Source organism: Phocoena phocoena, chromosome 13 (genome assembly GCF_963924675.1).
Source record: "Phocoena phocoena chromosome 13, mPhoPho1.1, whole genome shotgun sequence".
Lineage (NCBI taxonomy): Eukaryota > Metazoa > Chordata > Mammalia > Artiodactyla > Phocoenidae > Phocoena > Phocoena phocoena.
The window spans coordinates 64,192,582-64,208,419 of NC_089231.1; the positions used below are offsets into that span (position 1 = coordinate 64,192,582).

Sequence of the window (15,838 nt, forward strand, 5' to 3'; positions counted from 1 at the left end):
TCCTTTTGGCTGTGAGGCAGCGTGGCGCAGAGGCTCTACTCAGTCCTACTCTAGCAGAGCCTCAGCTACTTCACCTGCGAAATGGGCATTCAGGAAGCTCAGGCTGCCATGAGAAGCGTGGGTCTGTCTTGGGACCTGCTCCTCAGTACTGATTGGGCCAACGCCGCCAAACTGCCAAACCCGAGCTGCCTCTGACCTCTGAAGAAGCACTTCCTACCTCAAAACCTTTGCGTGCGCTGTCCCCTCTAACTGGAGTGCCCTTCCTTCAAAATCCAGATCCAAGACATTGGTCTGAGGAGCGTTCCCTAACCCCGGGGACAGCAAAGGGGTTGCTCCCTCCTCTGGGCGCGCACAGACCGAACTTCCTTGGTGTGACACTGAGCGTTCTGTGGTCTGTGGTCGTGCCTGTCTCATCATCTTTCTCCCTCATGAGAGTTTGCCCAATTACAGTGGAAGTCACACAGATCTGCAAATGTGTGAGTTTTAATTTTAAGATAATGTCTAATATGTTGCAGGGTCCTACAGGGGACCAGTCCCAATAGAGGAAGAAGAGGCAGGGTCTGTCCCGCCTCCACTGCAAGCCATCAGTGGCACTGGACGTCTTGGGGGCTGAGCATCTCCTGGAGGCCGCTGAGGCCTCTCGGGAGGTGAGCCAGGCAGCCGAAGGCAAGCACTGAGAGGGCTCAGGTTCTGCCCTGGGGGCTCCTGGGGAACTGGAGGTTGGCACCTGCCCCCCAGGCTTGGCCTCTGTCCCTGATGCCCCAACATGCTTGCCCGAGTCCGCTGCGTGCAAGCTCAGGATCCTTTCCCTGTGAGCCAGGACATGTCGCCAGTCCTGCAGGAATGAGGGAGGAGGAGTGAGGGTAGAAGGGAGCAGGTTCCCCTCTGGACACCAAGAGCAGCTAGCCCTTGAAGACAGCAGGGAGCTGTGCGAGGCCCTGGTGCCCAGCAGGGATGTGCACTTGGGCAGAGGGGGGAGACCACCAGGCATAGGCTCTGGGCTGAGATGGGAAAGGCTCGGAAGAAGGAGAGAACACACGTACTTGCTGTGCAGCACAAACAGCCTTTGCGAAGGCAAGAGGAAGAGACAGAGAAGGCCGGGGAGAGAGTGTGTCATTCCTGTCCCCCCTTGGTTCTCCGTTTCCAGTCTGAGCCCCCCCGCCCCCATCCTGTGGCCTCCAGGCTTTCCTCAGCCCTTGGTGGTGGTGGTGGGGGTTCTGTAGGCCACTGAGTCCACAGGGTGACTCCAAGGAGCACCATGCCAGGATGAGGGTAATGGCTGGTGTCCGGTGTTCTTCAGACCCTGAACAACACCCCACAACTCTGTCAGGATGTCCCCAGGGGCAACACTAGCTGCATTTCCCCATGGTTGTGTTCAACCATGTGCAGTGGGGTGTCCTGGGCTCAGTGACTGCCCAAGCAGTGGGTCTTAACCCTTCCCCACAGCACTGGTCCTGCCCTGGACACGGCCTCTTTCCCTTCTACCCACCAAGAGCATAAATAACCACCCCTCTCCCAAACCACAACCCTTGCCCCACACCACACCATAGCCCTGGGAGCCTCAGGCTGATTGATGGGGGGCGGGGCCGGGGAGAACACTGGAGGACTGTGGGGGCAGCTAGAACCAGCACCTCGGGGGACTTCTCCCCCCTCCCCAAGGCACCCAGTGCCCACACTCACTCCACCTCCCGCTTCCGGATGGTGCGGCCGGAGGCCAGCACCTCCGCCACCTTAGACACGATGGGATCGTAGTTCATGCTGGCCACGGAGATCACCTCGTCGCCTCTGCAGGGAGAGGTGGCCGAGCCTGAGGACTGCCCAGCAGCAGCCCCTGTCCTTGGAGACCCGAGTCCAGCTGGGGCCCAGGGAGGCTCTCGCTCAGGAATGTCCTGAGCGCCCAGCATGGCTTCTGCTCCTGCAGGACCCCATAGAGGCTCCAGCCTTCCTGCCCAGTGGGGTTCAGGGCTGGAACCTGTTCTGAGATCCCCACTCTCTACCTGTGTCACTTTTCTCGGTGTAAAAGTAGGGTGTCAACACCCCCCTCCAAGAGCTGTCCCCACCTCCTCCCCTTTCCTGGCCGGCCCCTGCCTTGCTGCCTCCAGTGCCACTCGGTCCACCATCCAGGGAAGCCCCCTCCTCCGGAGCAGAGCTTCTCCGGGACGAGCCCCCTTCCCGACTGAGTACCCGCTGCTTCCCGCCCCCGCCCCACCCTGTTGCTCTCACTTGGTGTAAAAAGCCACGAACTTCAGCTCGTCCAGATCCCCCTGGATAATGACGTCGTCGAAGCCTTCTCCGTACCCTGCGGGCCGGGAGGAAGGGACTGGGCTTCACGGGGTCCGCGCCCAGTGCCCTTCCAACTCTGCCCTGGACCCCAGGCCCCGCCCCCGCGTCCTTTTAGGGGGTCCTGGCCCCGCCCGCAGGGAGTTCCCTGCTTCCACCTGCGGCCGTCATGGCCCCGCCCCCTGGATGCTTCTAACCCCGCCCTGACGTCCAAGCCCCGCCTCCTCACTCTGCCACACCTGGGCCCTGCCCGCGTCCGGGGCCCCTTGTTACCTGCGTAGCGCAGGCTCTTGCTGAACATGGCGGTCCATAGGTAGGGTACCGTGCTGATCTCCGCCTCCTGCGCCAGCATGTTCTGGGCCGCCACGCGCCCTGAGGGTCCCGGGGTCGTGAGAGCCCCGCCCCGAGCCCTCACCACCCCTCCACTGCCTGCCCCGGCTCTCTGGGGACGCCTGACAGGTGGGGCTATTCCCCCCCACCCCAGAGGTAAATCACTGCCCAGCCCACTGTCCACCGCTGCTCGCAGATAATGGGTGCAGAGAGGGACACCAGGCCCAAAGCTGCCCACTAAGATGAAATGCCTGGACTGGGTCTGGAAGGGCTTGGCTTCCCGGGACCATTTCAGATGTGACACAGGCAACTAACCGGACAGGTCAGGTCTGAGGAGGGAGGCGGGCGAATGGGGCACCAGTGTCCAGGGAAGCAGAGCTGACAGCCTCACTCAGAGCCCAAGACAGAATAGGGTGGGTGGCTCCCCAGTTTGGACAAGGCCCCACTGGACCCCTGTATTTGGAGGTCTGTGACAGTCCTTGGACCCTCCCAGTTAAACCTTAATTATACTCAGCTGATGAGTAGCTTTTGGTTCCTTCAAACCTAGCACCAACTTTAGACCTTGGACCCGAGCAGAAATTGGTACCAGGAGTGGGGTTTCAGGCACAGATGCTCAGATAACGTGAAGGCCGAGAGAAGGGAGGAGGGTGCAGCGGGTCTGGCCGTCCTCTCTCCGAGGCAGCTAACTGGCTGTACCTGCGGCTGAGGGGCCCAGACCAGGTGTGCACAGGGACCGCCCAAGGGGAGGGGGAAGGTTGTTCCTCAGAGACCACAGCAGGTCCCCACTGAGCCCAGGTTTCCAGGCCCAGACGGCCACATCCCAGGGGCCTGCACGAGGCAGCTGGGTTCACAGAGCCAGTCAAGTGGCCCAAAGGGTAGAGTGGGGAGCTGGCCCGGGTTCTACTAAACCCCTCTCTCCCTCCCTGGGTGACTGCACAGGTTGGTGAGGAATTCTGCAGAACATGTGTCTCTGAGGACAAAAGGAAAGGAGAGGCTGGCTGGTGGAGGGACCAGCGAGGTGGGGCACTGTGGCTGGTGAAATGGGATGTCGAGAGGGCACTGGACAGAGGTCTGAGATGGGAGGTCTCTGTGAGCCGCCTTGACCACCTGCATGGGGCTGGCTGGACAGGCTGCCACAGAGCCTTGAATGGCTGACCCAGTGAGCAGGACCCAAGGCCAGCAACTGAGGGGGTTGGCCTGGGGAAGGCTGAGACTCTGGGACAGCCTCCCACCCCAAGCTGCTGCAGGGCTGGTGGTACCCTGGGCATGAGCCATCTGCCAGTGTGGGATGTTCACTTTCCGATTGTTCCTCCAGGCCAGGGGGAAGGTCACAGCGTCGCCAGCTGCAAACACACCCGGGACATTGGTCTGCATCATCTGTGGGGAGGGGACCGGGACTCGTAGGTAGGACTGGCACCCTGAGCGGGACCTCCCACCACCTCCAGCCCCAGCACACTGCCCGCCCTCCCCACCCAGCCCCACCTTGTTGACAGGGATGAAGCCTCGGGAATCCAGACCTATGCCGCTCTGCCTCAGGAAGCCCGTGGCGGGCACTGCACCTGGCAGGACAGGGGCCACCGTGTCCACTCCCCAGCCTCTCCCTCCTCCTGCCTCACTGCTCTGCACCACCACGCCCTTCACTCCCACAGTCCAGCCCAGACCGATCACCCAGCAGGTGGCACACCCTGTGCCTTCATGTCCTGTCTTCGTTGCCTGGAGCCCCACAGACCTCGGGGCTTCTCATCAGGCCTCAGGTATAGCCTCCTCTGAGAAGCTCTCCATGAAGCCCCTGGTAGGGGTTGGCATGCCAAGCCTCCCCAGCCCATGCTGCCACCTCCCAGCTTTGTCCCTCCCAGGACTGGCACCTCAGCTGGAGCAGGGACTAATTAGAGGCTTTTCTGTGTCCTGCAGCTGCGCAGGGTTACTGGACAGGGGTCATTGGGAGTGTCCTCCATGCCAGGCCAGGCTAAGCTGGTACCATCACCCCCCCAACAACCCTGCCAAGGGGGTACGGTTGTGGTCCCCATTTTACAGAAGTGCAAACAGGCTGGGGGAGGAGAAGGGACTGGCCCAAGTTCACTGTCGAGCGTGTGCGGGTGACTATGCTCACTGCCACCGCCTGCCCCCCACTCACCAATGCCCACCACGCAGACGTCAGCCCGCAAGACCTTGCTGCTCTTCAGCACGACCTCCTTCAGCTGCAGAGAGCAGGAGTGAGCAGCTCCCGGGCACAGGGAAAGGGACAGAAAGCGGCGGGGGTTGGAGAAGGGCCCACCTTTCCATCCTGGGCCCGCAGCTCGGACACCTCCGTCTGCATGTAGAACTTGACCCGGTTGCTCTCAAACATCTGCCAGGTGGATGGGTGGGTAGGCAGGGGTGAGAGCCGGGGGGGGCAGGGCGGGTGCCCGGGGCGGTGGGTTCTGAGTGGGGTCTCACCTTCATGAGGGCACGACCAACGCGCTCCCCCAGAAACCTCCTGAAGGGCGTCTCCTCCAGCTCCACCACGGACACTGAGTGGGCCTTCTCAGTCAGGTAGGCAGCCACCTCCATCCCTGGGGCCAGGCGGGGAGGGCTGGCACCCTGCACTTCCCAGGGCCATTGCTGCCCCAGGCCCAGCCCGCACCCCCAGCTGCTCACCCAAGAAGCCGGCTCCCACGACCACAGCGTTGCGGCCCCGGGCCAACCTCACCACACGGTTGGCGTCCTCGGGCGTCCGGATGGTGAACACATTCTCCACGTCTTTGCCTTTGCAGCTCAGGGTCTTAGGGCTGAGACACGGCAAGAGTCGGGGCGGGGCTCCCGGCACCCCGAGCCCTCCGCATACCGGCAGGGGCGTGGGGACCCCTCCCACCTGCTCCCGGGTGCCAGCAGCAGCTTGCTGTACTCCAGCTTGAAGCCATCCTTGAACACGGCCTTCTTGTTCCTCACGTCCACTGTGACCACCTGTGACCCCGCCGGGCAGAGCGAGGCCTCCGGGTCCCGCCCCACGCCCAGCTCCCACGAGGCCCTCTGCGAGGCTCTGCCACCTGGATGAACCTTCCTCCCTTTCCTGGCAACCTCTCCTGACCCTTTAAGTTTCAGGCACCACCTCCCCCTCAAAGCCCTCCTAATGCTCCCAAGTCCCAGCCCTGAGCAGACGGTCCGTGGCCCCACACACTGGGGCCCATGACCCCCTAGGCCTGGAACACCCCTGGTGCCTGGGCAGCAGGGCCAGGAGGGCAGAGCATACCCATACTTCCAGGGGCCTCACGCCCTTCACGGTGCCCATGAAGCCTTCCCCAGGCCTGTTCCCCAGCATTGTCCATACCTGGGCCTCAGTGAGCACCTCGATGCCATGGGCTCGGAAGAACTCCTTGGGCCTCAGGGCCAGCTGCTCCAGCTGTGCATCCAGAGACTGCAGGAGACGCCGGCTTGAGACAGGACCCTGCACCCCCAGGCTCCCACCCCTCTGCAGGCCCGGCCCCACCTGGCCAGTGACCAGGTGGCCACTGACCCATTATAACCAAGATCCAGGGCCTCGGGGTCTTGGGGGCTGGCAGCCTCAGTCACACAGGAGCTACAGGACAGAGCTCGACAAACCAGATCTTTCAGGGGCACTGAAGATGGGCCTGGCACGAACAGAGAGGGCAGCTGGCCAGACCCCCAAGGGGCGGCAAGCAAGGGTCCCAGTGGACCTAACTGTGCCCAGTGGGACATGGCTCTGGCCCTGCCTGGCCCCGCTCACGCTCACCCACCTTGCTAAGCTTGGGCCGGTCATAGGGAAGGTGCCGGTCCAGAGTGCACAGGACGATCCTGTCTGAGAAGCCCTCCTGCCGCAGCGTCTCTGCACACACCAGACCAGCTGCGCCTGAGTGGAGGGGACAGTGGGTCAGGAGCCCCCCATCCCCCACCCCACCCTGCACCTCACAACCCACCACCAACCTGCGCCCACGATGAGCACGTTGGTGCTGCTGCTGTGGCCGGCGCTTGGAGAGATGCACGTGGCCATCACCTTGGTCCTTCGCTGTAGCTGCAGGGCCTGGGGGTGGCCAGCGAGTGGGGGGCAGCTGGAAGCTGGGGTCATTGCCAGGTTCCCTGTGCCCATCCCAGCAGGCCAGGTCCTGCTGCTCCAGTGCCACCTCATCCCCACCACAGCCCTTCACTCTGCTCCCCAGCCACACCCGCTAGGCTCCCTCCCACCACAGGGTCCATGCACATGCTGTTTTCTGGGCCCAGAGGCCCTTCTCACCTCTCTCTTTTGCCTGAGCCCCAAGCCCCCCCCTCACCTGCTTGCTGGCCCGGACGTACACCTTCTCCTTCTCAATCTTCACCTGCAAGGGCTGTGTTGTTCAGGGCTGGGCTTTGGGGTGCTCCAGACCCTGCACCCCCAGGCTCCCACCCCATTGCATGCCTGGCCCCACCTGGAACTTGTGCAGACTGTCCAGGCCAGGGAAGTCCTCCAGGTCTCCGGTGCTGATGTTGAAGCAGGCGCCATGCCAGGGGCAGCGCACCCGTCCACGGGACAGCACTCCTGGGAGGGGGCAGTGCTGGGCTGGGCCACCAGCAAGAGCTCCTCTCCAAGGACCCCTGTATCCAGCACCACTGGCCCTTCCCCACGGCCCAGGACACGCCACTAATAGACGGGGGCCTGGGGCCCAATGGAGCGGGGGCTGAGCTTCCCTTGTGATGGGGGAGCCGCCAAGCCCCTGTCGGGGAGGTCCCACCCTGCCCCCGTGGGCACCGACAGCTCACCTTTCACCAGGGGTGCACCATAGTGCGGACACTTGTGGCCCAGGGCATGGAACTCCCCGTTGTCTTTCACCAGCAACACCTTCCCCCAGCCCAGCTCCACTTCCCGCATCCTGGGAGGGGAGGGCCTGCCCTCAGAGGTCAGAGGTTGGAGAGCAGCCCCAGACCAGCAGGAGCCACAGAGGTGGTGGCCCCGGATGGAGCCAGTCATGGGTCCCTTCCAGGCCTCCCAGCTGTCTTCCCACCTCAGCCTCCCACCCCCTCCCAGGCCCAGCACCCACTGGCCGTTCTCCAGGTCTTTGATGTGGCAGACAGCAGCCTCCAGGCAGTCCTGGGCACCAGGGTAGGGGTGGGGGGCGGGCAGGCGTTCCTCTGCATGGAAATGGCGGGCTGTGCCGTTGCCCTGGTAGGCCCGGGGGCTGCCCTTCCCGCCGGCGGACAGCTCCTCCTTGCCCCGGTCCTTCTCTGGCAGCACCACCTCGATCTTGAGCTCCACTGTGGGTGAGCAGGGGGGATGGCGGTGAGCCCCTAGCCCGGCCCACCCCATGAGCTCTGAGTGCGGGTTCTCCCCGGGCCTCCAGAAAGCCATCTATCTGCACCACCAGCAAAAGGCAGAGCCAGGGTGCGGGGGGGGTGGGGGGTGAGGGGGGCCCTGGGCGAGCTTAAATTGATTTCTGCGTGTTCTCTTTTCCCCTACCAGAATTAGTGAGGGGGCACAACAAAGTTTATTCAACCCTGAAGTGACCCTTTCTCCAGGAATCCATGTGGAGGTGAGAACTCAGTGCTGGAGCCTTGCTGACCTTGAGGGAGTGGCCCCCATAGAGGACTGCGTCATCCCTGAGGACTCAGGGGCACGTTTGGGGCCTGAGAAACAGTGTGTCCAAAGCTGGACGCAGCCCAGTGCATGGCCTGTGAATCTGGGTAACGGGGGAATCGAGGGTTCCAGAGATTTGAAATTTTTTCAAAATTAAAACAAAAAAAGTGTATGCAGCATAATTGCAACTTTAGATAGCTGCTCTCGCCAGTTTGAGAATCCTTCATTATTTGCCAGGCGCTGGGGGCAGGGGCCTTGGGGGTGAACCCCAACTGGGTGGTGCATGCAGAGGGCACAGGGCCACCCTCACCAGTGGGGCCTCCTCTGGGGGGAGTTAGTGAGATTATCATTTTCTTCTTTATACTTCTCCGCATTTTCCAAATTCCCTACCACGTGCCTGGGGTATTTTTCTAATTAGAAGGGAACAATAAACAGAATTTTTAGCAGTGATAATCCGGCCTCCTGGGCTGCTGCTGCAAGGAGCGTGGAAGCTGAGCCGGGGGCACAGCGTGGGCCAGGGCCGAGGCCTGGGCAGGAGACCCCCTCCCAACTCCCGAGGCCCCTGAGCCTCCAGGCCCCTCCCCCACAGACCTGACCCTCCAGAAACAAAGAACCCGGCTCACAGCTCCGGGCCTTAGCCCCTGCAGTTCCCTTGGCCTGGGCTGCTGTCCTGCCCTTCCCGGCTGGGGCTGGGCTCACGCCTGCCCATCCTCTCCCCCAGCCTGGTCTGGCCCCTCATCCTTCCTGTCCTAGCCCCCCTCCCCCCACCGCCGCCTCCCCTAAGGCTCAGGCAGCAAGAGACAGGGCTGAAGGTGGCTCCCTGATTCCAGCTGGGCAGGAAGGGCCCAGGAACACATCACGCTGAGGCTGTTGTGTCAGGTGGGGGGTTATGGGTGGGGTGGGTTTTTTCCTTCATTTTCCACACTTTATGTAATGGTGTTAGAATGTTTTCAGAAGAATTAGAGAGACAGCTCACAGGAGCAGCCTGGCAGGGGCCCAGAGGACAGCCAAGCCAGGCTGTTTTCATCCTCTACCTCCTTCCAGAAGGCCCTGAGGTGCTCGCTGGTGTAGTCTAATGGGGGAAGACGTCAGGTCAGGAGCCTCAGGAGCTGTGGTGGATCCTTTAGACCCTTTCGGCAGACACCTTCATTATAAAATGGAGAGAACAGTGCCTACCTCTTCTGGGACAGTGGATACTGAAGGAAATAATAAATGTAACTCAGAGTAGATGCTCAATAGGTGAAGTTGGGTAGCTGTGTTTTATTGGTTAGCTCCGAGCCTCCTGGCTGCCATGACAAAGAGGGAAAGCCTTTAGGTAGCACCAGTGGCCTAATAAAAGGCAGGTGACCAGATGCCAAGAGACCTGCACTACCTCCTAGTTCTGAGCTTACAAAGGACTGGCCTGGAACACTTCCTGAGGAACATGGGGCCCCTGGAGCACAGGGCACACAGAGGGGGCTCAGGAAGACTGTTCTAACATGCTCTAAGCCACAGGAGCCAGTGAGGTGGAAAGTGAGGAATTTGCAGAAGCCTCTTCTGCTCGTTCTGGTCTCCCTGTGGTCCCTCCTGACTCTCACTGAACTGTCATGGCCAGAACGCTCTCACTCCCACACGATGATATTCCCCAAGCCTCACCCCAGACCTGCCACCATGGGCACCGGGGGCCCAAGCTCCTGCTCTCCTGCCACAGCCCACAGGAAGCCCAGCCCCCCAGAGAGGGGATAACACCCTGTAAGTGCCTCCTACGTGCCAGGCCCATGCCAAGCACACTAGCCTGCACAGGGGCACAACTGTTAGTCCCATTTCACATATGAGTACACAGAGGCTCAGAGAGGTGAAGTCACCTGCCCAAGGCCAAATAGCCAGGAACAGGCAGGGCTGGATTTGGGCTCAAGAGCCCAAATTCTTAGCACTGTCCCTGGTGTGATAGGAGTGACCAGCCCTATACCAGGGGTCCTGGGGCCGGGGGTCCTGGGGCTTGGGGTCTGAGGCAGACCAGCCCTTTGGGGTCCTTTAAAGGAACCTACAGGTGGCATCTTCTGCCAGGGCCTCCTGTCAGCTCTGCAGTCCTACAGGAGCCTGATATGGGGCAGCCAGCATCCTCCTGTCTGCTTCTGATGGGAGAGAGTTGGGGTCAAGACAAGGGACATCATTTGCCCTAGGGCTGGGTGTCCGCAGCATGGGAGTCATGGGGCAGGCGCAGGTGGGTCCCTCTGCCTGGCAGGGCATCGCAGGTCTCCTGTTGCCTGCAAGTTCTCCCTCAGACCCAGGAAAAGGAGAAAAGGCTCATGGGCTCCAAGGTAATGGAGCTGATGGGTATCAGGTAAGGGGAGCTGGGGCGAGCTGGCCAGCGATCCCTGGGTGCACTACAGAGGCCTCTCTCAGCCTTGGTTTCTTCATCTGGGTCAGGCCTGCACACCCCTGCCTTCCGGGTGTCGTGAGGAGGGAAGAGGGAAAGTGGGGGCTGGAGGGAGAGCCAGCACACAAGGGTCTCCGTGGAGAGCAGACCTAGGCATCCCCCAGCACCCTGCCCGCCCCCCAGCCCTGGGCTGGGACTGCTTGGGCCAGCCAGGGTGGGGATTTCCTCTACAAATGGGGAAGTGTGTCCAGAGAGGCCCAGGAGGCGGCCCAAGGTCACATGGGGTCAGAAGAGGTGAAAAGGGCTAGGACATGTCCACTCCACCTCATAGCAATTTTGAGAGGTCAGGCTTATTTTTTAGGGGTAGAAGGTGAGGCTCAGAGGGGTATCTTGCATGCCTTTGGTCATGCAGTGGCTGAGGATGTCCCCGGAGCCCCCTTCCCCAGCGCTGAGGGAGATGCTCCTCTTTCCGACCCAGCAGCAGGAGGAACCCTCCCTTCCCCTTTCCGAGAAAGATTCCGCTGTTATTCCCACCACCAGCACCCTAAGCCCCAAATAAAGAGGGCTCCAGCCCCCCCCACTCCTGCCCACAGCGTTAACATTCGGCTGCAGCCCAGCCTGACCTACTTCGGAGGCCGGGGGAGGGGCAGGAGGAAGGTGGCAGGAAGAGGGAGGGAGGGAGCCAGCGACAGAGGGAGGGGGAAGGGAAAGGGTGAGAAGAGAGGAGGTACCTGGCTTGGGCTTGGAGAAGCAGCCACCCATGGTGAGTGGCCCGAAGATGGGTGGGGGGCAGGCACACAGGCGGCTGGCTGTGGAAGGCCTAGGGTGCCCCCTGGGGGGCTGGACCCCCCAAGACCCTTAGAGATGCTGGAGCTGCCATCCCAGCTGGAGCTGCCTGCAGGGAGACAGGAGCATCTATGGGGACCAGGGCTTTGATGAGGGCTGTGGGTAGAGACACAGAGAGACACGAGTGGGGGCACTTCTCAAAGAGGCTGCGTTGGAGCTGGGAACCCTCATGCGTAGGGGAGCCCAGAGGAATGGCACCTGGCACCATGGACGGCACCTCCCTTCCAGGCCCCGAGGCTCAGCACCCTCACTCTCCTCCCCCTTTGCCTGGGCCCCTCTGCCCCAACCTCAGCCACATTTTAGGCCCAGGAAATCCTCCCCGATTTCTGCTGCCCCCTCAAAATCCTGAAGCCTGGAGCCCTGGGACCCTCCATTCTCCAGGGAGGCCACCATGCCTGGGGTCAGACCCAGGTCACCTTGGCAGACCAGAGCCTTCCTGGTACTCGGGGGTTTCTCCCTCCTCAATGGGGCAACATTTAGTTCTCCCCCCTGCTCCCACCCTGGTGGGCAGCCCTGGATACCCACCTCTCCAAGGGCAGCCACTGCTTCTTGCTCCCAGCCCAGCAGTGGACCGAGGCTGCCCGGCCCTGGAAGGCAGGGCAAGGGGGCAGGGGTCCAGGAGGCGGCCCAGCCTCCCCCCCTCCCCCCAGTGTGAGCTGTGGCCAGGAGGGGATGGGGGCGGGGCTGGGCCAGTCCATTGGTCCCCAGGGAAACCCAGCTCCATGTGAACAGAAGTGGGCGGCCAGCCTGGGCCTGGTGGGGTTGGAGGAAAGGGAGGCCAGGCACACAGCTCCGGCTCCCTCCCCCTCCCCTGCTCTTCCCCAAAGCCCCTGATGTTGAGGTCATGCCCAACAGTAGATGGAGAAACTGAGGGGCCAAGGGATTGCCAAGATCAAGCAGCAGGTAGGGGCAACCAGGTGGTGTCCCACCTCCCTCCCACCTTAGTTACTTCCAAGACAGACAGGGACCCAGAAGCCCCTGTATCACCCTGCAAGGCATGGGGCTGGGGGAGGGGTCACCCCATCAACAAAGAGGTCCCTGCAGCCAAGGAGCCCTCAAGGCCACAGCGTGAGCCTTCCTTAACATGCAGCTTGCAGACTGGACTTTGGAAGGCCCAGGACAAAGGTGTAGCTGCCTTGTTTACACTGACCTCCCCACAGTCCACCCCACTGTTATCCCTGCGGCTTCCTCCAGAAGTTTTTCCTGGAGTTTAAGTGGATGAGGCCCACTCGGTTTTGCCCAGATCCCAGCAAGGGCCCTGGGTGGGTGCTTAAGAGCAAGGGGGCTGAGAACCAGATGAAAAGGTTGGGGAGGGACTGTCTACTGCCCAGCACCTGGTCTCGCCTGCCCTAGAGGGCCGTCACAGGTGAGGAGGAAGTGGTACCTGAAGGCCACTTGGGTATACCCATGCTCTTTCCCCCACTCATTGCCAAGGCAGGTCCGTAAAACTGGGCCACCACCTGCCCACCTGCCCCCTACCTGGGCACAAGGCCCCTCCACAGATCCTGGCTTTCCCTCTGGCTCAGCTCTGCCCACCTCCTTCCTGCCTGGCCTCAGGCCTCACCTACTGGGCCACAGATCCCAGAAAAGGTGGGACCTCAACTTGCCACCAGGTGCCTGTCGAGGCTGTTCCCTCCCTTCCCAGGTACCCAGGTGTTCAGACCTTCCAGGGCCTTGGGCGTGGAAAGAGATTTGCTGGGCACGGAACCTTCTCCAGGTCTACTGTGTGCCAGGCTGGCATGTAGCCCTCCTACCTCCTGCAGGCCCAGACGCCCCCACCCAAGGCAAAGGTCCTCACCAGGGGCATGGCGAGAGGGCACCCCAAGTTTTGGCAGAGTGCTGTCCCTTGTCCACAAACTGCCCAATGCAAAAAGTTGTAACAGTCCCCGAGTGCTGACCACCTACAGGAGCCTGCGTCCTGTCCCCCGGGACCAGCCCTAGGGCCCCTTCTGGTGCAGGCTCCCCACTCCTCCGGGTCCCACGCTCCGCCAGGGATCCCGTGGGCCCTTCCCACACCCACCCGAGGGACTCCTGCTCAGCTCGGCCCCCAGTGGCTTCCAGTTTCCTGGGACAGCATCTGAGCTCCACAGCCGGCCCTCAAGTTCGGGGTGGGGGTGGGGGGCTGTGGCCCGCACCTCCTCCCCAACGGGGCTAGAGGCAAACCTCCTGCTTTGCATGTGCAGCCCGTCTCCCTGGGAAGTCCTTCCAGCTGCCTTCCCGCTCCCTCGGGCCGGGTCCCCCCACCGGACCGGCAGCCCAGGAAGGGGATCCGCACACAGCGGGGCCCCGAGGCGGCGAGCGGGCGGCACGTCAGGAGAGCGAGGGAGCTCTGCCTGGCCTGCCCCCTCCCCGGTGAGGCCCCCAATCCCCGACGAGTCGGCCCGGACCCGCGGGCTCACCTGCGCTCGGCGCGGACCTCCGCTCTGGAGCCGCCGGGGCTGCGGCGGGGCGGGCGGGGCAGGCGGGGCGGGGCTGGCGCTGCGGCGACAATGCGGCCGGAGCCCGAAGCCCCAGCACCGCCCGGCGGCCGCGCAGGTAGGAGCGGCCCGGGTCGGGATGCGAGGCTGTGGGAGGCAGCGGGGCCCTCTGGCCCTGGACGCCGGGCGGAATCTGGGTCCCCAGCATCCTCGCGACCCCCGCGGGGCGCCAGGCTGGGCCGCGCGCCGGGTCTCAGTGTTTTTCTTCTTCTTTCTTTCCTAAGTCTTGGAACCAGGGGCAGGCGGGCAGCGAGCGTGGGGGCAGGTGAATCACCCGCAGAAACCTCCCAAACCGCGCCTGACGCCTTGATTGCTTTGAGGGTTCAGCTCCGTCCTTCCGTCCACTCTCCCCACATCAAAACGTTCTACTTTATATTTTATGACATTTTCTCTTTCCCACATGTCATTATACCGGGAGAACTTCCTGGGTCCCCATAAATCATGGCCCACCCTGGTGGGTGTTGTGTCCCCTCCTCCACGAAGCCCTACCCTGAGGCGCCTCCCCAGACTGGATCTGGCCCTGCTGTTCCAGCTCCCGGCCCCTCCCAGGATTTTACCGTGTTGACTCTCCAGACTCTGCCTTGTGGTCAGGCAGGGCTTGTCCCTCCAGCAGACTGGGACTCATGACTGTGTGGGAAATGAATGAAGGGCACGTTCCAGGGAAGTGGTGTCTCATCTGTCACTAAGCACATGGGGCCATTGGGCCCGACATCAGCCACTAACTGTTGTCTCCTTCAGTGGCTGGTGTGCCCTCTTTTTTGCCATCTCCCCCCTTTCTGGGCCTCGCTCCCTTCTGGTTAGGATGCCAGGCTGACCGGCCTCTGAGGCAGTCCCTCTTTATGCCCCAGGCTGCCCAGGGGGGCAAGCACATCTCCCCTCATTTTACAGCTGGGGAAGCTCGGGGAGGCTGCGTGGCGCCCAGGGGCAGGAGCAGGGCCTGAATGGGTCACACTCATCCACCCCTCAGTCCACCCCTCGGGGTGGCCAACTGCCACAGGAGAGGCCCCGTCACTGGGTAGAAGGTGTCGCTTGGCCTTGTGCCCTTGGCCTCCAGTCAGCCTGCCCCTACTCCATCCACACTCTGCTGACCTTGCAGCCCTGCCCCTCACCCCACAGCCCCCAGCCAGGAAAACACTGTGCCCTGTAAAGAAACGTGGCTGTGGCTTTATGTGCATTTATTCCTTTGCTCTTCACAGCAGCCTGAGGTGGAAGGTCCTCTGTGTCATCTCCATTTTACAGATGTGGAAGCTGAGGTTCAGAGAGGTTAGGGACTCCCCAAGGCCACGCTGCTGGTGAGTGGCAGAGACGTGGGTCCTGGCTGGCTGGCTGTGCTGGGCTTACAAAGCGGAGCTTGGGAGAGAGAGCGGGGAGGCCTGTCAGGCTCGGCCAAGGCTGCCACGTCTCCAGTGCAGATTTCGAGTCCTGATCTGTGACCTTTTTGTCAGTGAGCCCCTTCTGCCCCGGATTCCCCAAGAATCTGGGGATAACTGCAGTGCCTCCAGCTGGAGATCCTCCAGGACACCAGGACAGGTTCAGAGGCAGCACAGGACACAGGATGTGGGGTGGGGGCTGCTGAGCATGGGATGCCAGAGATGGCATTGAGGGGACAGCTCAGTGTGGGGGGCTGTAAGGAGGCCAACGACCTGGGTAGATGCCCTGCATGGGGCGAGACCATTGTGGCCGCCTCCACCCTGCGGATGGACTCGAGGCTCTGGCTGCCCCATGGTGGGGCAGAAATGACCAGATCTTCATGGAGCAAAAGCTGAAACAGAAGGTAGGTGGGTGGCCTCACCAAAGCCCCGGGCTCGAAGGTGGTGCATGTGGACACCGGGACCCGGGGAGACTTAGGATGCCTCCAAGTCTTGGGCAGCCTGAGGTCCTGATCTTGCCCCGAGGATGATTCTGGCAACATGGTAGCGTTCATCCCAGTGGCCTTGACAATACACAGACCCAGCAGACACCCCAAAGGCCAAGGTGTGAGAAGCAGGTGAAGGGGTGATCCCT

At 62.2% G+C, this 15,838-nt stretch overlaps 1 protein-coding gene across 3 annotated transcripts; it reads right to left on the reverse strand.

Annotated features, from left to right (window-relative positions):
* Positions 1–795: 795 nt before the first annotated feature.
* Positions 796–11,273, reverse strand: AIFM3 (apoptosis inducing factor mitochondria associated 3). Of its 3 annotated transcripts, XM_065889373.1 has the most exons (20): positions 11,243–11,273; positions 7,620–7,833; positions 7,342–7,451; positions 7,011–7,120; positions 6,876–6,920; positions 6,532–6,628; positions 6,345–6,457; positions 5,918–6,004; positions 5,462–5,553; positions 5,248–5,378; positions 5,047–5,162; positions 4,886–4,957; positions 4,745–4,808; positions 4,093–4,169; positions 3,870–3,987; positions 2,554–2,652; positions 2,224–2,299; positions 1,681–1,785; positions 1,044–1,064; positions 796–835 (listed from the first exon to the last, which is right to left on the reverse strand). In XM_065889373.1, the coding sequence occupies exons 1-20, from the start codon at positions 11,271–11,273 to the stop codon at positions 796–798; spliced, it is 1,818 nt and encodes a 605-aa protein (XP_065745445.1). The 3 variants fall into 3 exon arrangements, with proteins under 3 accessions (XP_065745445.1, XP_065745446.1, XP_065745444.1); XM_065889374.1 differs by lacking the exon at positions 1,044–1,064; XM_065889372.1 differs by lacking the exon at positions 1,044–1,064 and having other exon boundaries at positions 7,620–7,866.
* Positions 11,274–15,838: the final 4,565 nt, after the last annotated feature.

Coding starts and splice junctions, on each gene's coding strand:
- AIFM3 (XM_065889372.1), bottom strand. CDS start 11,273: ATGGGTGGCTGCTTCTCCAAGCCCAAGCCAG. Junction 6,629..6,875: donor ACGTCCGGGCCAGCAAGCAG/GTGAGGGGGGGG, acceptor GGCCACCCCCAG/GCCCTGCAGCTACAGCGAAG. Junction 4,958..5,046: donor TTGGTCGTGCCCTCATGAAG/GTGAGACCCCAC, acceptor TCCACCTGGCAG/ATGTTTGAGAGCAACCGGGT.